The sequence below is a fragment of the Mus caroli genome, chromosome 11 (assembly GCF_900094665.2).
Source record: "Mus caroli chromosome 11, CAROLI_EIJ_v1.1, whole genome shotgun sequence".
NCBI classification, from domain to species: domain Eukaryota; kingdom Metazoa; phylum Chordata; class Mammalia; order Rodentia; family Muridae; genus Mus; species Mus caroli.
The window spans coordinates 97807361-97830063 of NC_034580.1; the positions used below are offsets into that span (position 1 = coordinate 97807361).

Below are 22703 nucleotides of genomic sequence, written 5' to 3' on the forward strand. Positions count from 1 at the left end.
GCAAGGGCTTCTACTCAGTCACTGAGCCATATTGCTAGTCCTATTTTGCTACAGTTTTTAATTCTTCTGTTTGTATGTGCAGGTAGGTTCATGTGCACATGTGTGGATATGCATACATATTTTATATGTATGGGTGTTTTGCTCGTAAGTACATATGTGCACTATAGGTGTGCACAGAACTCAAGGAGGCCAGAGGAGGAGAGAAGGTTGTCAGAGCCCCTGGAACTGGAGTTACAGACCACTGTGAGTCACCATGTGTGTGCTGGGAATTGAACTAGGGTCCTCTGAAGGAGCAGTCAGTGGTTTTTTGTTTGTTTGTTTGTCTGTTTTAAGATTTATTTTATTTCTATGAGTACACTGTAGTTGTCTTCAGACACACCAGAAGAGGGCATCAGATCCCATTACAGATGGTTGTGAGCCACCATGTGTTTGCTGAGAACTGAACTCCGGACCTCTGGAAGAGCAGTCAGTGCTCTTAACTGATGGGCCATTTCTCCAGCTCCTGAGTAGTCGGTGTTCTACCCATGTGTGTGTGTGTGCGTACACACTTTTGCAACAAAGTCTCTCACTAACCAGAAACTCACTAAGTATGCTAGCACTTTATCCACTGAGCTTCTGCCTCAGTCCCAAGTTTTAAATGTGTGTGTGTGGGGATGGGAAGACACACACAGAGAGGGACAGAGAGAGGGAGAGAGAAGGAGAGAGAGGGAGAGAGAAAATATGTATGCACATTTGGGTGCTATGCCCATAGAACCACAAGAGGATGTCAGATTCCCCCTGGTGTTGGAGTTACAGGCAGTTGTGCGCTGATGTCCGTGCTGAGAACACCCTAGCCACTGAGCCATCTCTCCAGCCCCATACCCATCTCCTGAAGAACCTGTGAGAGGGTGCTTTGGTCTAGGTGACTTCCCTCCTTTCTCTCTTTCCTTCTAGACATTGTCTGGATAATCATTAGATGAGCGTCAGCATTACACATGAGAGCCATGACTCTGAAATCTATAAGGAAAAAGGCTGGAAACTGCATTTTTTTGTTGTTGATTTATTTCTCTGAGAGTTTTCTTACAAAGTGAATTGACCTTGCACAATTAGCTTGATGTAATCTTAGGAAAAAAAAAACATATGAAGTATGCTGTAGGGGAAAACTGACACATGCTCTAACTTGCCATCTCATTTGACAACCATTTTCCACAGCTTCTGTCTTGATGGGGTGGGGACTGGGGTTATTTTTAAACACTCACAATCAGATCTCCATGCAAGAAATTCAAATACTTGCTGACCCTCCTTCTGCAACATCAGCAGGATCTGGGAGACCCACCAGCTAATACTGAGGCACACAGGGGTCTTGTCCAAGGAGACTGTTGCCTGAGGCTGTTTTCCCACCAGTCCTCACAGGAGCATCCTCAGAAGTTGGGTCTGAGATCTGAGCTGCGCATATGTGTGAACCTGGGAGTTCTTCCCACAAAGCTTTTGGGGAACACGCAGGATAGGTCCAAATGCATTCCATGGAGGGAGATGGGTTGTTTTCCTGTCCTTATCTGCAGTCAGAGTCCTTGGAGAACACAGGATGCTGCAGCCCGAGAACATTCTACTTCCAAGGTCCACGTATCTCAGTCCTCATCCATCAGCTCTTGTGCTATCCTCTCCGTCCTTAGACACAGGAGCCACTTTCAACCTTCAACTCAACGGTGTGAACACCTGGAGAGAGGTTTGCTTTTACAAGTCACCAGGTGGTACCAAGGAATAGATTCTGCACAGGCCAAATGGGGCCAGACCCAGAGGAGACCTTGATGTAACAGGGGAATGCTAGGATGGGTAGCAGCCAAGAGACCCAGAAAAGAGGGTCCCGGGCTCTGTTTCTATAGTTTCCCAGTCCTGTGGAGTTCAAGAGAGAGTGGGAAGTTGAAGCCCTGGGGAAGGGGCTGCTGAGATGAGAAGACGCTGAGCTAAGCCTTCTGGGAAATTCAAGGCTCCCACATACTGGGCAACTTCACACCTTAGAGTGTGCGCAGGCTGCCCTGGGTGGGTCCAGAGATGTGAGAGGGTGGGACCGGGTGGTGGGAACTGGAAAGGGGGTTCCTTCAGTCTTTCTTGGTTTTGGTCTTTGGAGCATCTTACTCTGAACTTGGAGAAGCTGCAGAGTCCCCATCCTCTCGGTCCTGCTCCTGTGGGGACACAGGCTGACCCCCCTTCACACGTTTCCACTTCATCCTCCGGTTCTGGAACCAGACTTTGACCTGAAAGAGGAAGCAAAGGGATCAGGTCTCTCCGGGGCTAAGGTCACCCCCTCGCAGTGTTGCTCAAGATCTGGAACCGTCACTTGTTGATCCCCCCTAAGGATCCAGGGACCACACAGGTCTGCACTTAGGCCTGCCTACTCTCTGGATGTGGGCAGAGGTGGAAAGTTTCTGACAATTACTCTGGGCTTCCCCCACCCCCCTTACATGCCCTGTCTCCTTGACAACAGGCCTCCAGTCTCCCAGGCTCTACTTTCCAAAGGCCTGAGAACAGATCACCACCAGCCTCATCCTTCTTCACACTGATCTTGTAGTTTCTTTGGCTCTGAAGCCGACCATCATTATCACATGACGTTGGGATTATGATCCTGTTGCAAAGATAGAAACCCAGACATCACTGGAGCCAGGATGTGGCAGAGGCAAGATTTGAATCTAAGCCTTCTGATTCAGAGTCCCGCACTCTCACATAGTACTTTAGCATCTGAAGTCTGCTATTAATTGTTTTTTATTACCACTGTTATGCCACACAAAAGCAGGTGTGGTGCTTCAAGGAAATGCCCAAGAGCCAGGGACCTTTTCCTCAGTGACCCAGGACTCAGCCCCACATGTACGTCGCCTGAGAACTTTTATTCCATCTCATTATTACTTCAAAATTGTTCCCTGGAATCTGGATTTTATTTTAGCTATTTGTGTTTGTTGTTTGTTTGTTTGTTTGTTTGTTTTGGTTTTTTCGAGACAGGGTTTCTCTGTGTAGCCCTGGCTGTCCTGGCACTCACTTTGTAGACCAGGCTGGCCTCAAACTCAGAAATCCACCTGCCTCTGCCTCCCAAGTGATGGGATTAAAGGTGTGAGCCACCACTGCCTGGCGTTTATTCGTTTTTAATAGGATCTCTTGGGATGGAGAGATGGCTCAGTGGTTAAGAGTACACTGACTGCTCTTCCGAAGGTCCTGAGTTCAAATCCCAGCAACCACATGGTGGCTCATAACCATCCATAACGAGATCTGACTCCCTCTTCTGGTGTGTCTGAAGACAACTACAGTGTACTTACATATAATAGATAAATAAATCTTAAAAATATATATATATCTTGTAGCTCAGGCTGGCTTTGAGCTCACTATGTAGCCAAGGATGGTCTTGAACTGATCTTTTGACCTCGGGCTCCCAGTGTGCTGGGATTACAGGTATATGTAATCTCCACACCTATTTGATGTGCGGAGATTAAATCCAGGGATTCTTGCCTGCTAGGTAAACACTCTAGCAATGAGCTACATCTCTAGTCCATCTTTTGATTCCTTTCAAGATAGTTTCTTAGGTTAGCCTCCGCTCACTGTGTAGCCCAGGGTAGCCTTGAACTCATAATCCTCCTGCCTCTGTCCCCCAAATGCTGGGATTGCAGGCAAGCATCACATTGGGCTTGCACAATCCCCATTTAAACAATTGCCTTGGTGACTCTGAGGCAAATGCTGATTCAAATTTGGAGGAAATCGGATCACAGATGTCCCAGTTCTTGTTCACATGGGAAGTACCCCGGGGGACCGTTGAAAAACTGGCTCTCTCCCAGATCAGTTACAGAGTCTCCATCGGTGGGACTCTGATAACTCTCCCTGGGGTGGTCTTTGGTACCGATGTGGCTGGGTAGAGGAGAGGGAGAGGGGGTCCAGGCAGGGGTGACTGGGAAGGGAGGCGAGCAGACAGCAGTGCAAGCACCCAGGCCCCACCTGCCGCTCAGAAAGGTCCAGGTTGACGGCAATCTCGTATCTCCGGAGCCGGGTCAGGTAGTTGTGGTGGGCGAACTCTGCCTCCAGCTCCCGCAGCTGCTCCTTGGTGAAGGCCGTCCTCTCTTTCCGGGCTTTGCTGCTGCCTTCTGGCTTCCCTCCTCCGTTCTCCTGGTTGTCTGTGAAAAGAAGACCCCCACATGGGGGAGACATAGTGAGCTCATGACATGAGGGGGCTCTTTCTCGTCCATCCATTAGTTTGTAAACAGTTGGGCAGCATTTCCTTGTCTGTCTCGCTTTTAAATTACACTGAGAAGCCCTGGCATCCCTCATTCCTTCCAGCATCTTGTCCCTAAGATGGTCAGGAAACATTTTTAGTCCCAGTCTCTGCTCACTTCCATTCCCCTCACCAGATTTTCACTTCCCGAGGCAGGCGAAGCTCTGCTTGGCTGTTTAACGTCTGTAGCCCCAGCCTGACTCTGGGAAGGCCTCAGTAGCCTGCAGCTCGAGGGTCTCCACACTTCAAGACAAAGTTCCTAGGAAGGGAGGTGTGGCTGAGGATACCTTCCAGCCTTGCCAGGGTATTTTGGGTATTTTGGTATTCTGGCCCTGGGGCCCATGCCTGGTCTGGGGAAGGCATTTAGCACAGTGAGACCAGGAAAGAGGGTGTGCTCCCGGCGTGAGCTTCAACTGAAGACTTGTGTGAAGTAGATAGAAATCACCGCTGAGTCACAAACTCACTGGAGTAGGATGGGAAAATCAACACTTGTGTGCATGCATGTGTGTGTGTGTGCTCACCTGTGTGCATGTGTATGTGTGTGTATGTGCATGTATGTGTGTGTATGTGCATGTATGTGTGTGTATGTGCATGTATGTGTGTGTATGTGCATGTATGTGTATGTGCACATATGTGTGGCAGCCAGATGTCAGCATTGACTGTCTTTCTGTGTCACCCTCTAACTTAGGCCTTAAATAATGTATGTATGTATGTATGTATGTATGTATGTATGTATGTATGTATGTATTTAGTGGGGAGGGGACTCAGAGGACAGCTTCTGAGAGTTGGTTCTCTCCACTCGCTGTAAGGTTCCAGAGACTGAACTCAGTGTGTTGGGTTCTTCAGTAAGAGTCTTTGCCCACTGAGCCATTTCAATGGTTTCTCTACCTTAGTTTTTGAGACTAGGTCCTTCACTGAACCCGGAGCTGGCCGGTTTGGCTAGACAGGGTTGACCAGTATGCCCAGGAACCCTCCTGTTTTTACTTGCTCATTCCTCAGATTACAGGCATTTACCACCATGTCCAGAATTGTGTTTTTAAACATGGGTTCCGGGGCTTGGGCTCAGGTCCTCATGCTTGCACAACTGGCTCTTTATCAACAGAAGCAACACAGCCCCAGCCCCGCAGCAACCTGTTTAGACAAGCCCTCCTGGTGATCATTCTGGATCATTCTGGTCAAGTTTATATAGCACTGCTTTAAGACCAGGTCGCTGGACTGTTCCCTGGACCCCAGCTGTATCACCAAGACAGGAAGCTGGTCACTCACACTGAAGTTGGCCCCAGGAGGCCAAGTCTGGAGAACCTCTGGAAGCCTGAGGACTGGGCTTCTGTTAGACACAGGGGCTCAGTCCTAACCCAGGACAGGGCCAGAAAACAGTGTCTGTACCAGCATTTACTTCTTCCTCGCCACAGCACTCCAACCAAGTGGTTTCAGCATTGACCACATTTTATAGACCTGAACTCCAAACACAGAGTTCACCTAGCTGCTAAGTGGTGGAGGCAGGATTCAGACCCAGGCGGTTTAATCCACACTGTCCAATACGAGAGCTCTTTGAAGAGTTCACGAACTGTGAAGTCTGGTGTTGATAGAAGGGGCTGAGTCTTGGATGAAGAGCAGGCGGCTGTGCTCTCCAGCGGTGGAGTAGAGCAGTAGTCACAGGCAGGAGACTAACATACTTGTATAATTAACAAAGTTGGATAGCCAACTGTCACAGGAACCTTACCTGCCTGGGGGATTGGGGGGGGGGGGCGGGCATAATGTGGCACTTTCTCTTTTATGCCTGTTGTTAATCTTGGAGACCTTGGGTGGGGGAATGTGCTTTCTGTTCTGTGAGCTGCCTGCACCTTTGTTTACTACTTTCGTTCCCTCACGAGAATTGGCCCACACAGCTGACTGAGGCTGTTGGTCCTCAGAGGCCTGGAGTCTAAGCCACCTACATCCAGGGTGGGTGGAAGAATGCAGACTGGGATGAGTTCGGCAAGGGAAACCGCCCACCCCCTTAGCTGTGAAGCCGACTTGTGGAGATGGCTGGGGACCCCACTTTAACCCGAGATCCAGTTTGTAACTCTGGTGCTGACTTGTACTTCAGTTTCTTTAGCTGTCATCTGGCCGCCAGGGAAGGAAAGAAAAGCTCAGGAAGGTGGCTGGAAGGCACAGGGAGTGGGGCGGGTGAGGGTGCTTGCGGCTCAACTCCCAATGGGGTCCGGGGGTGGACACCCCACCCCCTCGCAGGCCAGAAGGAAGGAACCAGCCACTGGCTCTTTGCTCCGTGGACGCTGGCTCTTGGCTGGAGAAGGCGGGCCCAGACCTTGCCGGGATGCCTGAGCGGGGGCTGGATGGGAAGGACATGCAGTCTCCGGGTGGGTCCCCCAGGAGTCCTCCCGCCTTGGTGGCTGCCAGCGCTGCTAACCCTGCTGGCAGCGGGCCTGGGAGGGTCGGTCACGCAGCGGATGCGAAGGCCTCCCCGGAGCACATCCCAGCCGATGAGGCCAGGAAGCCCAGTGACCGCTGAGTGTCAGGGTATCCACGAACTCCAGTCCCAGGGGGCCCACGGTGCTTCCCAGCCCCTCCTTGTCACAGCTGCGGGGAGTGGGAGAGGGAGGGGAATTACACTGCAGATTCAATCCCAACTCTCCTATTTTCCAAGAAATTGGAGAAAATAAACCACCTCTTTCCAAAGCTATTTTTTTTTAAAAGATAGAATTTCCTGCCTTTTGGGCTGGCCTCAGGCTTGATAGGTAGTGGAAGATAGCCCTGAACTATTTATCTCCTTTCGTCCACTTTCCAAATGGTCTGGATCTTCAGTCCATGCACCACCCAGCCTGGCTTTCCAAGGCTCACCTCAAAGCACAGCACCAGAGCCATGGTCGCCATGATTTCAGGAAGACCTGGATAAGCTAATGTGTGTGGGAGTACTCTTAAAACTTAAAATACAGGGCAGATATCAAGATATTAATTGTTTCAATATTTCCATTCCATGAAATGCCATTGAAAAAACCCGAGATGGCGTTAATAACAGCTGGCCTTTTGTTCTTTCTTAACGACAGGGTCCATTTATACTGCCCCCAGTTGCCTTAGAATGATGGTCTGCTTGCTTTGACCCTCTCCTGGCTTCGATCACACATTCCACCACGCCCTAGCTAACAGCTGGCAGGCTCTCTGTAGTCAGATGTCTCCACTTCCCCAGTCCTCATTGAAACCCCACTGCCAGTGGCTACCCTGATCATCTCTGTTTCTTGGTTGTGTTGGATTAGCCTGGATCTTCTGGTTAATGCGCTCCCTTGGGTTGTGACCGCTTTTCAGTACCTGGCAGATAGGTAGTATTTGTCAAACTGTTCCTGGGGGTGCCTAGGACCTTACCCAGCAGTGTTTAAGTAGGAGAAGAGAGAGATTTGAATCCAGACCCACCTGACGAAAGCCAAGGGTCTCAACCTAGACGTCAAACTCTCCACCTTCAGACTGGGTGCCCTGTCTGAAGGCCTGGAACCAGAACACAGTCTGTCTCCATCTCTAGGGTGGGATGCAGGTCACCACCTCGGGGTTTCCATCCACATCCTCTTTTCTCTTCTCCCAGGCCTACCTCTGTGTGCACAGCTGCCCCACCCTATTCTACAGAGCAACTACCAATGCCCCTGAGTGTAATCTTTCCTAGAAGGAAGAGCTGGGAGAGAGGGAGGGACAGGGGATCCCTTTGCAGCGGTCTGTGGATGGATCACTTGGGTACTGCCACAGAGACAGGCCTCTCCTGCACCCCACTGTTCTGATTTGAGTCCTGACATCTCAGTACCACATCCACCCCACCATGAGGACACTTGTGTCCATCATCAACTTCCCAGAGTGAGATAAACTCTTGTCCCAAATGATGAAATGGCCGGAAGTATGTGAAGGAGCCAGGAAATGGAAGTGGGAGTTTGTCTTGCAACAGTATGAAAAAGCCTGTAACATTTTATCAAGACTTGTGAGGACTCTGGCTCTTCCAGCCTGAGGTGTACAATTTACAAGCTCGCACTGACAGTTCATGTGTACAGTACTGCCACCCAAGGGACTCAAGCACCCGGACAATAGAGTTCACCTTTACATTTTTAAAAAATGTTATATATGTGGGCTTTCTTTTTCCATGCATGTAGGTTTATGCACCATTTGTGTGCCCCGGGGCCCACAGAGGCCAGGATTGGGCAAGAGATTGTCTGGAACTGGAGTTACAGAATGGTGAGGGCTAGGAAACAAAACCAGGGTCTCTGGAGGAGCAGCCAGCACTTTTAACCTCTCATTCATCGCTTCATCTCCATCACAGTTTATCTTGGTTGAGAACCTGCCCTTCCCTCTCTGCATCTCAGGCTCCTGTGCATGGAATTATAGGGTCGGATGGGATTCCCGTTCTCATGAGGAACTGATGTCAGGGTTCTCTCCGGAGCCATGAACCCAGCACCCTCTTTGGCTTCCCCTAATCCTTTTGCTTTTCCTCACCAGAGGCTCTTTCCCTTGTTCAGCCCTCTCCCTCTCCCAAGTCACTCACGGTTTTATTACAAAGCTCCCTCTCATTGTCCACAGCCTCCAGCTGAAAGACCAGAAATACACCAGGGAGTTTCTCTCCTGCATGCAGAGCTTCTATCTCTGGCTCAAGGGAGAAGAGAGGGGCAAGGGAGGGGAGAGGAGAGGGAGAAGGGAGGGAAGGGGAGAAAAGGGGAGAGGAGGGGAGAGGGAGGGGGATAAGTGAAGAGAGGGAAGGGGGAGAATGGATGAGGGAGAAGGAAGGGAGAGGGAAGGGAGGGAAGAGGAGAGGGACAAGGGAAAGGAGAGGAGAGGATGGAGAGAAGGGGAAGAGAAGAAGGGAGGGGAGGGAGGGGAGAGGAGAGGGAGAAGGGGGGAGAGGAGAGGAGGGGAGGGAGAGAAGGAAGAGGAGGGAAGAGGGAGGGAGGGGGAGAAGGGAAGGAAGGGAAAGGGAAGACGAGATGGGGAGAAGGGATGGGGGAGAAAGGAGAGGAGGGAGGAAGAGGGGAGGGAGGGGGAGGTATATTGGTAGTGACATCTGAAAACCCACTGGACAGACTGGGTTCAGCACCTGCAAGGCCCTGGCCTTAGGGAGGAGTTTTCCTGACCTTAGGTGAGTCTTTCTGCAGCTCCCCAAGTCCTGCCATTTTCCTCATTTGCAAAGCAAGAATAGCTATGGCTCCCATGAGCCTAAGGCTGCTCAGAGGGCAAAACAAAAACAAAAACAAAAACAAAAAAAAAAAAAAAAACTGACATTGATGACTGTTAACCTGTTGGATTAACGGCTTGGCACAGTGGAGCTTGTCTGAAAGACCAGCCTGTTGGATGTGATGTCTGAAAGATGATTCCACAGACTTAGAGAAGGTGATCAGAGGGTACCACATACCCAGATCTGTGTGCAGAGGATGCATGCATGCATGCCCACCTACTCACTCACTCTCCTTTCCTTCCTTCCTTCCTTCCCTCCTTCCCTTCCTTCCTCCTTCCTTCCTTCCTTCCTCAACAGGGGATGGACTGTCTCTGAATTCACTATATTTCAAACTGCCCTTACATTTACACTGAACCTTCTGCCTCAGCTTCCCATGAACAGGGATTACAGGCATAAGATAAGGATGTTTTTGAAGCCCCTCTTTCCCATCTCCAGTTCTTTTTGCTAGGTCACCAGGCATGGTCACTATCAGCTGCTATTGCTTCAGCCTTCCATCGGAATAACTGTGATAGAGTAACCCTCCACTGTGTAGGACTATGGAGGGAGGAGTCACTGCTGGCTTCCTCTGTGGTTATCAAGGAGCTACCCACCCCCTGTCCTGCCCTCAGATCAAGCAGGACCACAAGGGGACACTCCATATGGCCCAGAGAAATGCAAACAGGATGTTTATGTGTGGTTGTCATTCCCACCAAGAGCTTTTACTTCAGAAGTAGCTGCCAGACTTGGCGGGGTTTCCTAAAGTTAGCAGACAGCCTTATCAGGGCTACTGAGAGGGTCAGACAGACTGGGCAGAACATGCCTCTTTGGAGTGCTATACCTCTGCTCCCCGACTCTACTCCACCATTTTCCTTACTTTCTGACAGACCAGGCAGAACACATGTTCTATGTTCAAATAGCATTTTGTAGCGGATAAGTTAGTGGAAGAGTGGAGCCCAGGACTCAGGTGTCCTCAATATAAAGATATATAGATATAGGCTTTCCTGCTATATCCTCTTATTGGTAGTACAATGGTTAGAACCCAGGGCTCACATATTCTAGGCGAGTGCTTTCCCAGTGAGTCACACTCCAGCCTGTTTAGTTATTCCGTTAGGCAGGAAAGGCACACACGACCCCACTGAAGGGATGAAGAGATTAAGGTCCAGAGTAAGAGTAAGACAGAGCCATCTGTCACACCCCTCCCAGGGAATGTTGAGCCTAGACTCTGTACTCTAGGTGCTCTGGGGACAATATGTGCGCTAGGGTTTAGGTCTGTCTCACTGGGACTCCCCAGGGAGGAGAGAGGAAGGGTCTACTTGGGGTAAAACCTTGGCAAACCCTCCGAAGGAGGAGTCTGCGGTTTCCTGAGCTGGCTTGAAGCAGATACTTTGTTACACTCCTCAACTCTGAGGTTTTCATGAAGAAAGAGAGTGGGAAGTCGCCTGCGGTAGGGAGGAGTCAGACAGAGGCAGGGAGAAGCTAGCTGGTGTTCACATCCGCATCAGCGACCTTCCTGGCTTCCTGGGCTCAGCTTAACTCTTTCACCAGGTGCTACACCATCCCAATGTCCAGACCCCATCATGGTTCTGCAGGTGCGTGAAGAGACAGGAAGCCCAGTAGTGGGGGACCGGGAATTTACAGCAGGGACAGGGTAGCAGGTCCTTCTGGAATGGGAATGGCTGGTGCCAGGGTAGTCTTCACCAAGAGTCCCTGCTGGGGTGGAGTAGTGAGTGTGGGCAGTCGTGTTGGAGAGAGGAGGACCAGGTCATGAGAGGCTGTGGGGATTCTAGAAGAGCCCAAAGAAGTACAGTGAGCTGCTGAAGGGAGGAGTGTGCTAGCAACGGAGGTGGAGCATCAGTGTGTGTGTGTGTGTGTGTGCGCGCGCGTGTGTGAGTGTTCATGCATGTATATGTCCACCCCACCCACGTGTGTGTTTCTAGAGAGCAGACCCAGGTGAGCATTTTTACCGCTGAGCTACATCCCCAGCTCAGGGAACAGCAGCCTCTGAGATAACTGGGAAGGCACAGGCAGTGCTGGGCTTTGTGTTTTTACGTTTCAGACGTCATCATTCGCTGTCACCAAAGGAAGTGTGGGCTTCAGGACCAAGGGCCACTGCCTACACAGCTCCTCTACACTGAGAACAAAGACGGCAGGAAAATACCATGAAACAGTCAAGGACAGGGTGCATCCAGGCCAGAGGCACAGAGATGGATAAGAAGGGCCAGTGTGTGGGCAAAGAAGAAACCTAGGGTAAGGGGCTACTTACCTCTGGGCTTGCAAGGACTAAGATCTGCTTCTAAATTGGGCATGCCTGTCTGCACCCAGGTGTCCCTGATTTATTCAAGCCAGAATGACAGCTCCTGAGCCCTACCCTGCCAAGACAGCAGGCAGCCCCAAGGTAGCCCCTTGGCTGGCCTGCTGGAAGTCTCCAGGCTCTTTAGGCCTTCTTGTCTGAACACTCAGCAGAAACCCACTCGTTCTAGAGCTTTGTGGGTATGACGGTCAGGCATCTGAGTAGGTGCAGGATTTGCACTCAAGCCTCTGAGTTGAGACAGGGTTGAGGCCAGAGGGCCTCTCTGGACCCCAGTCTGCTTATCTGAGGAGGAACAGTGGCAGCAACCGTAACTAAGAGGCAAGGGACACCCAGAGGGACCTTGGCAACATAGAGAGCTGCTTCCTCCTCCCACACTGGCCACTTAGGGCCCCAAGGCTTCTTTTCTTGCTGGAGGTTCTGGGTTTGAGATGGAAGAAGATATCGTGTGCACAATAGTGTTAGAAGCATCCACACTATGCAGAGCACTGTAGCAAATTCAACATAGCCCCCATCAAAACCCAACATTTCAGACCTTAAACGGATCGTAACGAATCTTAAATCCTTATGAAAATGGAACATCAAAGGACTCCAAAGAGCCAAGCTAATCTTCAGAAGGAAACAAAACTGGGAGCCTTGGACCTCCCGATTTCAAAACATATTGTAAAGCTATGGTAGCCAACTGAAATAAAGACAGATGAGTGGGCCAGGGAGGCCAGATGTTAATTGTCAATAGGTGGCCAAGGCTACACAATGGGAAATGGACAACTCTGCAACAAATAGTGCTGGGGAGGCTACACACACACACACACACACACACACACACACACACACGGTGCTTAGTCCTTACCTATGATACCGAATCCTTTCCTCACACCAAATAGAAATGAACTATATAGTTTAAGACCTAAATGCAACTCCTAGAAATATAATTGTCCTACAGGGCAACTCTCTATGCCTTTGGATTTGGCCATGTCTTCTTTGGTATAACCCCCAGAATATAGACAACAAAAGCAAAAACAAACAGGGGAGAGAGACACACAGTGGGTAAAGGCACTTTCACCCCCTGGACCCACATGGTCAAGGAGAGAGCTAACTCCAGCGAGTTATCCTCCAGCTTTGCTTCTGTGACACCCCTGTGCCCCATCCCCACCCCACACACAGGGAGGGAGGTTTCCAAACAAACAAAACCAGAAAATAAAATGGACTGGCTAAGATGTGAAGGAACCGGAATCCTCATGATACACTATGAGGGGAACTGCAGAATGGAACTCCCGCTGAAACAGTATGGAGGGTCCTCAGAAAATTAAACCTAGGGACCGGAGAGATGGCTCAGCTGTTAGGCGTACTTGCTGTGCAGTCAGGGGGTCTGAAGTGTGGATTCCAGCCTCAGGAGAATAAGCCAAGCAACATATAAACAACTGGAACTCTAGGACTGAGGGAACTGACACCCTCTTCTGGCTGTTTTTCATATAGATACAGGTACACACACACACACACACACACACACACACACACACACCTTTTAACTAAATATAGAATATGATCCAGTAGTTACAGCTGTAGGTAAACATCTGAAAATTAAAAAGTGGGAACAAGCTGGAAGAGATGTGTGTTCAGCCATTTCCTGAGGAGGTATTCACACCTGCCTGGAAAGGGAAGCAGCAGCCTAGTGTCCATCAACAGATGAACAGGTAAGGAAATGCAGTGCAAGCACACAACGGAATACATTTCAGCCTTAAAAGGAAGAAACCCCCATCGTGCGCTACAATATCATCGAGACTTGAGGACTGACTGGTTCGGGAAGTATGGGCCTGACACCAGTCCTGGCCTCAGAGTGGAATAAACCAGTAACAAGACAACAGCTCTGTGAGTCTGTGTATGAGAGAAATACCTATAACACCCGAACTCTTACGGAGAGGCAGGCAGCTGCCAGGGGTTTGGGGACCTGTTCCAAAGAGAAGCTCTGTTTTTGCAAGATGAAACAGTTCTGGAAATCTGTTCTCGACAGTCAGTCTGTGGTTGGCTGCTATAAAAGGTCGTTTCAGAACTGTAAAGGTGCCAGATTTTATGCTCTGTGTTTTGGACCACAAGAAGAAGAAAGATTTCTCAAAAGATCAACCACGTTAAGACATCTTAGTCAAGCCTCCATGACATTGCAAGCTACAGCCAGAAAATCAGCTCAGGTCCTAAAACCATACTACAGTCTGAAGCTACCCTGTTTGTTTTGACACAGCTTTCTCTAGCTCAGGCTGGCCTCAGCTTTGCCACCCTCCTCTCTGCTGGGATTTGAGGTGTGCAAAGTCGAAGCTTCCTTACAGTAGCTGTCATGAAATGATGCTGTGTACAATTATAGCCATAGGTTTTAAACAGGGAGAAAATATGATCAGAAACTTGGTTTTTGACCTGGGTATTAAAATATGTAGATTATGGGGAAGGGAACCAGGGCAAAATGGCAAAGTCAGGGAGAAAAGAAGGCACAATGTGTGGGGATGCCAGTACTAGGTGTGGCTCTGTAGGAAGGGGGGGACAGATAAGTGGGGGGAGTAGAGAGAGAGGGGAGGGGGGAGGGGGAGGGGGGAGATAGGAATAATGAAGGTTTGGGTAGTTGTGCAGAGCAATGGCGATCAGACCTCAGAGGGGAGAATTGGGGCCAGGAGAGACACAGGGCCAGACGCTGAAGGAGGCTGAAAGATGCAGGGGCTGACAAAGGCTCTGCTTGGTCGTTTAAGGATGGGGGCGCCAGGACGCAGGGGACCCAGTGCTACTCCCAGGTAGCGGGACAGCTTCCCGGTAGCCAAGCTGGTCACACGCAACCTCCCCTTGAACCCCCGCCAGGAAGTCACCGACAAATCCCCCATTCACATAAATTAAAGATGATTACAGTAGTAGCCTGACAGCTTAGGGGAAAACAGCAGTGGGTTCGCAGCTGTCCCTGCCAGTAGGGGTCTTCAACACCCCTGGCCAGGGCTGGGGGTAGGCAAAATAAGATCGCACCTCGGGCCTCCCGAGACCTCTCAGGGTGGGGGAGGGGCGCGCGGCTTTTATGATCCTTTACTGCAGAGAATCAGCTTCAGTTTCCAAGGAGAGCAAGGTGGAAAGCTGGGGACTACAGGGACTGGTAATGGCGAGGGGTGCAGAGTCCATGGCTGGAGTCTCCCAGGCCAGCCTCTTCCCCTACCTCCCATCTCTACAGCTCCGATTGAAGCGCTAATTGATCACAGCTGGGTTTTAGGACCACGAGATTGTAAGAAGTTCACATGTCCCACCCAAGAACGTCTGAGACACTATATCGGGAATATTCAAGTCTACTGTCCCCACCAATACAGGAATAATTAGCTTTTTACATTTATTTATTTATTTATTGACAGGGTCTCATGTACCCCAGGTTGGCCTGGAATGTTATCAAGCAAAAAAAAAAAAAAAACCATCTTGAATTTCTGATTCTCCTGCTTCCACTTCCTAGGTGTTATGAAGTATTGGGGACCAAACTCTGAAGATTTCAGTTACACTCTCTGCCCTCTGAGCTCCATCCCACCCTTTCCACACACACACCCCATCCTATGTTCTAAGGCAGTGGTTCTTGACTTTCCTAATGCTTCAATCCTTTAATATGGTTCCGCATGTTGTGGTGAACCCCTAACCATCAAATTATTTTCGTTGCTACTTCATCACTGTAACTTTGCTACTGTTATGGATTGTGATGTAAAATATATGCTACCAAAGTTTTATTATGCATTTGATGCAATGAGAAATGTCCAGCTTATTGCACTTAACCTTCCGGAATGCTCTAGGTGTGTAAGTGACATTGTTACATCCCCATTTTTCAGCTGGAGAACTAGAGGCTGCAAGAATGTAACAACGTCCCCAGAGTTGCTGTGACCTTGTCCCTCCATGAATGAATGAAGTACAGTGGTCCAGGCTAGTCCACCTTCCTGGGCTGCCTCAGGGGGACTTGGAGGAGGCACCCAGATCCTAGCAATCAAGATAACCTTCCAGGACTTTGGGAATAGAGAACAAAAGCATCAAGAAGTTCAAGGCTAGCCTTGGCTACATGTTTAACCGGGGCTACTTGGGACTCTGCCTCAAACAAAACAAAACAAAACAAAACAAAACAAAACAAAACAAAACAAAACAAAACAAAACAAAACAAAACAAAAAACAGATAAGAGTAAAAATTAAATATATGGGGATGCAGCTTGCCAGGCGTGTACCAGGCCCTAGATTGGGTTCCCAGGATCCCTCATGGTAATCTACAGTGAACAGCAGCAACAGAAAGCAGGATCTGGGGGTGACAAAAGATCCCCCGGGGGTAGTGAGGCATTTTTTGTAGGCTTTGTCGCTTAAGATTTCCAGATTCTGCAGCCAGTTGTGAGCCTCCCTGGCGAGATTCTTAGGGAAGCTGACCTGCCCGCCTCCTCTTTCCTCCACAGCTAAATTCCAAACAACAGCAGACACACGATTGCACCTGGGCCATAAAGATCTCCCCACTGATCGGGCCGCATGGGATGCAGGGAAAGTGAGTTCACCAGCCCCACTTCTGCTGTCTGTTTCCACTGCTGAACTGGAGGAGCCCTAAGTGAGAGGACCCAGGGCTCCCCCCACCCCCATTCGTGGGAGTCTTTCCAGGTCAGAGGCTGACTTTCTGGTGAGCCACGTGCATGCTCACGTCCCCAAAGCGATGCTATTGGCTTCCTGCCAAAAGGGAAGATTGCCCATTTGGGTTTTGCGGAGACTTGGAATAGTGAAAGATTTTGCCCGAAGCCAGCAATCTCCCAGATCCGGTTCTCATGCCCTGGGCCCTCCAGCAAGTCTACTGGAAAGAGGCTAGATGCTGCAAGATGCAGACAGAGCTGGAGGAGTGAGAGTGGCAGCTACTGCCAAGGAGAGAGCTGTGGCCTAGTGGGAGGGGCCAGCACCTGCTCTACCCATCCAAATGGCCCAGTTGGCTCTCCAGCTGAGTTACTTTGAATTGTTGGTCCCACCTGCTGAGGTTTAAACCTCTTCTCTTTAACCTTAAGGATACACTGTTTGACATCACCACCCATTGTCAGTATATCCAGAGGGACTGTCAAGCCTGGGCATCAAAAACTATATGAGGATGGTGTAGGAAGGTGTGGGATTTTGGAGTTAGAAAAGCTCAGCTTGACCTGGACTTCAAGATGTTCCTGCCTCCGTCTCCTGAGTATGGGGATTGCGGACTAGTACCACGTGCCCTGTTCTTTTTCACACGTGCAGAATGGAGATGCCAACAAACCTGCAGTCCCACTTTGCAAACTTGTGGGACTCAAAATACCCTGCTGTCTGTAGCTCCCACCATTTGGAACTTCTCTTTTTCATCCTCTTTCTCTCCTCCTCCTCCCAACTCAAACCACAGCCTGAAGGTCTCCCCTAACTCTCAGCCTGAGCTCTCTGGAGACAAGACCTCTTTTCTAGGAACTAGTGCCCAGGTAAAAGGCAGACACTCCAGACACTACACTAGGCCAAGGCTTAGGAAGAGAAGCCTAGCAAGTTCTCCTCTGTCAATTAGTGCCCCATCCCTCAGGCCCTCTTTTGATTAGTCCCAGAAAGGTCCTTCTGAAGTCAGTGGGCATTCCCAATCAGGAGCACAATAGGGTCAGGGAGAGGGCGGGGCGGGGGGGGGGCGGAGGGGGGCTGGGGCAGTGCCTTTTCTGGGCAAGGTGGGAGCAGTGGAGGCAGGGGACCAGACAAAAGGTGACTAGCTGGTGGGTGGACCTTATGGGAAGATGAGACGCTCAGAGAGGAGAGACAGGTTTTGTAATCTTTTCTCCAGCCTCAGTAGCCATCTTTACCATACCTCCTGCCAGCGCTGGCCTTGCACTTGCCTCTGCCTCTCTGCCTCTCTGCCTCTCTGCCTCTCTGCCTCTCTGCCTCTCTGCCTCTCTGCCTCTCTGCCTCTCTGCCTCTCTGCCTCNGCCTCTCTGCCTCTCTGCCTCTCTGCCTCTCTGCCTCTCTGCCTCTCTGCCTCTCTGCCTCTCTGCCTCTCTGCCTCTCTGCCTCTCTGCCTCTCGACTGCTGTGATCCCTAAAGAGGACTCTCCTAGCAGCTCGGGCTTCCCTGAGGCCCCACTCGACCTTGTCAAGCTGAGCTGTCCCCTAAGTCTGAGCACCATTTTTTCGTGGAGATTACCTCTGGGCAGTTTGCCCCAGACCCCGCTCTCCCTCTCCCCCACTCACCTCCCCCTCCCATCCCTGCCATAGCCCTGCTCCTCTGTCTCTGGGCTCCTGATATAGGGTCCTGGCTCAGGGTGGATACCCAGAGTCCCAGACCCAGCCCTAACCCCCTAACCCCCAAGCCTCTGTCCCAGTTGAATGACAAGCTCCAGATATGGCTCTAGGACCATTTGGAGCCTGAGGCAGCCTAGCTTTGGGAAGAGACCTCGCCAGTGTGAACCCATCCCGTGTACCCTCCAAATCCTTCCTGACTCTGTATGTCACACTTCCCACACGCATTTCTTGCATAGACCCAGGAACGCTGGAAGAAAACAAAACAAACAAAACAAAACACATCACCCCCAATATAGGTCCCTTCTCCGGCGTTTGAGTAAGTAAGACAACACTTTTTGAAGTTTACAGTAAGGGCCCCTAGGTTCAGAGAGGGCTAACAACTTGGACAGTAAGGAACAGTATCTTCCTCCATCACCTACCTGACCTCTCTTTTTTCCTTCTGGATGATTTCTTCTCCGTCTCATTGGCGATCGTCCCAAGTACCATGCAATCCTCCCCCAATCCTGCTGTGCCATCCACCAGGCCGGGGCTGCCGGCTCCCATCTCCCTGGCGCTCCCAGCTGGGCCTAGGTTGAGCCTCTGCCCGGCTTCTGAGATGGGGAAGTGCCAGTCAGGGGTCTGTGGGAAGGCAGGATGCTGCTCGTTGAAGATTCGCTCAGTCCGGGGCAGGCTGTGTGGGGTGGCTGCCAGGCAGGAAGCAGAGAAGTCGGGGTATGCTGCTGTCGCTGGGAAGTCTGATTTTTGGTGGAAGGAAAACGGGGTTGGGGGATAATGGGACAGCCCTGAGGCGCTGCTATCTTCCGAGTGGGGGTTTCGAAGGCAGCCCCAAACAGGGGCTGGGGGCTGGGGGTTCCTCACGCAGCTGTTGGCCACCGGATCCATCTGCTGTCCACTGCCTGCCCCAGTCGGTTCAAAGGTATTGCACTTTTTCTAGTCAGAGTTTTGTAATTTAAAATTAAAAAAATTTAAACAGTAGAGGAAAATGTTGAATGGAAACTTTACCCCAGAAACCAAAACAAAAATTTTGCCTCAAAGTCCACAAACACGTGGCCAGGAACACACATGTGCGTGTCCACACCTGTCTAGGCTTCACGGCTGCCTTCCTGCCCCTGACACACGCTGACTATTGGGGTCCCTCGGGCACGGAGTTGTTTCCTACCATGCTGAATATTTTGACTGTCCTACCTTGGACCCACCCATACTGACAAGCCCTTCCCGGGGACCCTGAGTGAATGAGTGCCTGCAGAGGGCTGGACCCGATGCTGAGACAGACTTTTAAATCCTGCGGTGGGGAGAGAGTGACAAATTTTTGGAGTGAAATGTGAGAGAGGAGAGGGAGGGGTCAACCCACCGACACAAAGTCCCCTCCAACCAAAACCCGAGCAGGCAACATTATCATCAGAAACCTTATACCCACATCTAATGGCATTTGCAGACGCAGACTTTTAAAGAAACATTGTCTGTTTTATTTTTTTTTAAGGAGAGAGAGAGAGAGAGCGCGCGAGCACATGCACGCGAGCGCGCGCGCGCGCGCGCACGCACGCGCACACACACACACACACACACACACACACACACACACACACGAGATTTTTTTTTTTTTTGAGCACCTCCTGGTAACACAATAAAGTTATTTTTATTGCCTTGTTAACAAAATTCCCCAAGTCTTGGCTTTAGAAAAGCCTTCAGTCGAATCCAGAATCCACCAAAAGCCAAATTCTGGGGGAAAGTCAGTGCACAAGACAAACCTGGTGATTGCCTTGATTTAAAGACTCTCTACCTCTCCCTGGGGGGATTGAAAAGGGAGGGAGAATTAAAAGTAACCTCCCTCCCTCTCTCTCTCTCTCTCTCTCTCTCTCTCTCTCTCTGTGTGTGTGTGTGTGTGTGTCTGTCTGTCTGTCTGTCTGTCTGTCTGTCTGTCTGTCTGTCTGTCAGTGTCTCATCTTGGCAGCCCAGTAGTGTGGTCTGGGGTATAAAGAAAGATATGCTCCAGAAAAAAAAAGTTCTCTTTGTCTAAATGGCCGTTCTCACCTTCTCAGTGAGACCACAGAGCATCTGAGTGTGAAGACCTCACCTTTAACCCCCAACTTCCATGCCAGTTAGCCACACTCTTCTCAAGAGAGCCTCTGGGCAATTTGTCTCTGCAGCCAAGGCTCTTAAAGTCCTTGAAGTTTCCAGGGGTCCCTCCCACCTGTTGCCCATCTCCACCCTCAGCTTCCCACACACCTGCTTCCTTCTCTCAATCCCTGGAGGCATCTTAGGAACCCTGGACATGGAGGCAGGAACCCAGGGTCCTCCATCCCCTAAGTGTTTGTCCCTAAAGGAGTTCCCATGTGTCTTTCCAGCTTGTGTATGTGCTGTGTTGGGTGACACCAGCCCAGGTGGCACTTCACATGGCTTGTTGACAGTCCAGTGGTTCTCAACCTTCCTAATGCTGTGACCCGTTAATATGGTTCCTCATGTGTGGTGACCCCCAGACATAAAATTACTTTCATTTCTACTTCATAAATGTAATTTTGCTAGTTATGAATCACAACTCAGATACCTGTGTTTTTTAGAATGGTTTTCAGCAACCCCTGTGAAAGGGTGGGTATACTTCAAAGGAGTCCGAGACCCACAAATTGAGAAACTCTGGTCTATTCTGTACCTATACCTGGCTAGTTTCTCAGCCTCTGGAGGGTTAACATTGTTTCTTAGAGATTTCCTCCACCAGTTTGGCGCATCAGAGGCAAGGCCCTGTGAACTCTGCTGGCTGGACCCAGACACCAGGGGTCCAGAGAGGAGCAACAGGTACTAGGTGAATTTAAGCCCCAAGTTTGCCTGGGACAGCACACCTCACCTCTCCGGGTTAATCACCTGATTCAGTCCCACCCCCATCCACTGCTAGGTCTTTAGCAGCAAACGCTATTCTAACTATCTGGACATCTCTCGGAGCTTGAAGCACAGAGAGATTGAGAAACTTATACCAGCCCACATTAGAGGGAAAGGTTTCAGACCTAGGCAGCCTACACTGACTGTACCAGCCTAACTGCCTGGGAATTTTACTTTATTAAATTTATTTATTTGCAACTAGTGTATATTTTTGTGTGTGCATATGTGTACATGTGTACACACACATTCATAGCTATCTGCAGGTAGATGTCTTCTTTGATTGCTTTCTGCCTTACTTTTATTTTTGGGACAGGGTCTCACTGTGTAGCCCTGGCTGTCCTAGAACTTGCTCTGTAGACCAGGCTGGCCTCGAACTCACAGAGTTCCACCTGCCTCTGCCTCCCTAGTGTTGAGATTAAATGTGTGTGCCACCATGCCCCGCCCTCCACATTTTGAGGGGGAGGACAGGGGAGGAAGGTCTCCCACTGAACCTGGAGCTTTTCATTTATTGGGCTAAACTGACGGTCAGCAATTCCTTAAGACGGGCCTGTCTGCCTCCACTCTAGGGCAGGGGTTACAGACATGTGCTGCCAGATCCCAGCCCAGCTTTTCCATGAGTGCCGGATCCCTGTGCGCGTGTAGCACACACTTTACCCACTGAGCCTTCCCCACCACCAGAGAAAGAGGTCCATTATGTAGTTTGAGCTAACCCAGAATTCACTTGGTAGCCCAGGCTGGCCTCAGATTTGGTTCATCTGTCTTAGCACTCTAAGCGCTGAGATCAGAGTTGTGTACCACCAAGCTGGGTGCCCTGGAACTTTGAATAAAACTGTTTTTCTGAAAGGCAGGGTGGGCAGAGGTGGGACGAGGCTCCCATGACTACTTCTTATTAACCTGATGATGCTAAATGGAGACTGTACGGGAGAGAAAACACACACAGAAATTTCCACAAGACCAGCCTTGCGAGGCTCTGCATGAAGTCAGATGGAAGGAGCCCACAGGAGGGGTGGGTTGAAGGGAAGATGGGGCTGTCAGCTCCTTAGGAAACCCTTGGGGCCTGACCTGGCAAACTGTAACCAGATCCCTGTTGGGCCGTCCTTCTCACATCTGGCTCAGGGTCCCCATCCCAGGAAGGCCCCCTTGGCCCTTTGCCCTGGGAAGGGGTGGGCACCGGGTCACGGTGGGGTGGGTGGGGAGGTCAGAAAGGGCATGAGGCGGGGGCGCAGCGGGGTGCTATGTGCTGGGAACATAGGCCTGGCACCCCGGTGCCCCAGCAGCTGCTGGCGTCTGTCAGCCCCCCCTGGGGGCACCACAAGGCCTCCACCTCTACATCTTCCTGACAGGCCCCTCTTCTGAGGCCAGGAAAAAACAACAGCCCCCTCCCACAGTAACCCATTTGTCAGCTGAAGGCTGGCCCTGCCCCTTTAACCTTCTCAAAGTCAGCAGTTCCCTGTCAAGGCCCTGTGGGGCCAAGAGACAAAGATGGATGGAGGTGGCTGTTTGCAGAGGAAAGCTCTTGGCTGGAGCCAAGGGGAGTGGTCCGGAAGGGAGGGGCTCCTGGCTTATGGTGGGGCTGGAGGTCGCCCAGGGAGGAAGAGGAAAGACACAAGTTCCAGGGGCCCTGGAGGGCCTCCAGCTGGGCCACACCTGAGCCATCCTACAGAATGCTGGGAATTTCCTCCAGTGCTCATGACAAACAGGCCTTCCTCCACCAGACAGGCCTGTTTCTGTGTTGGCCACCTCAGCCACCTGTGTGTGGAGATGCTGAAGGTTCAGGGAGGGGCTGGAGGTGGGAGGTCGACATTCGGGGAATCTATTCTGGCTCTGTGATCTCTGGAAAAAAAAAATCATAGTTTTTCTCTGGTTTTC

General features: G+C 50.6%; 1 protein-coding gene across 2 annotated transcripts; it reads right to left on the reverse strand.

The window, feature by feature from the left end:
- Positions 1 to 1019: 1019 nt before the first annotated feature.
- Positions 1020 to 19212, reverse strand: Meox1 (mesenchyme homeobox 1). 2 transcript variants are annotated; one of them, XM_021178354.1, is made up of 3 exons: positions 18383 to 19212; positions 3955 to 4130; positions 1020 to 2234 (listed from the first exon to the last, which is right to left on the reverse strand). In XM_021178354.1, the coding sequence occupies exons 1-3, from the start codon at positions 18843 to 18845 to the stop codon at positions 2112 to 2114; spliced, it is 762 nt and encodes a 253-aa protein (XP_021034013.1). In that variant the 5' UTR covers positions 18846 to 19212; the 3' UTR covers positions 1020 to 2111. The 2 variants fall into 2 exon arrangements, with proteins under 2 accessions (XP_021034013.1, XP_029339891.1); XM_029484031.1 differs by lacking the exon at positions 3955 to 4130 and having other exon boundaries at positions 1096 to 2234; positions 18383 to 18845.
- Between the last annotated feature and the right edge of the window lie 3491 nt (positions 19213 to 22703).

Excerpts from the sequence above, each read along its gene's own strand:
- Meox1 (XM_029484031.1), bottom strand. The coding sequence starts at position 18,845 with ATGGATCCGGTGGCCAACAGCTGCGTGAGGAACCCCCAGCCCCCAGCC. Across the intron at positions 2,235-18,382 it reads AAGGAAAAAAGAGAGGTCAG|GTCAAAGTCTGGTTCCAGAA; the intron begins GTAGGTGATGGA and ends TTCCTCTTTCAG.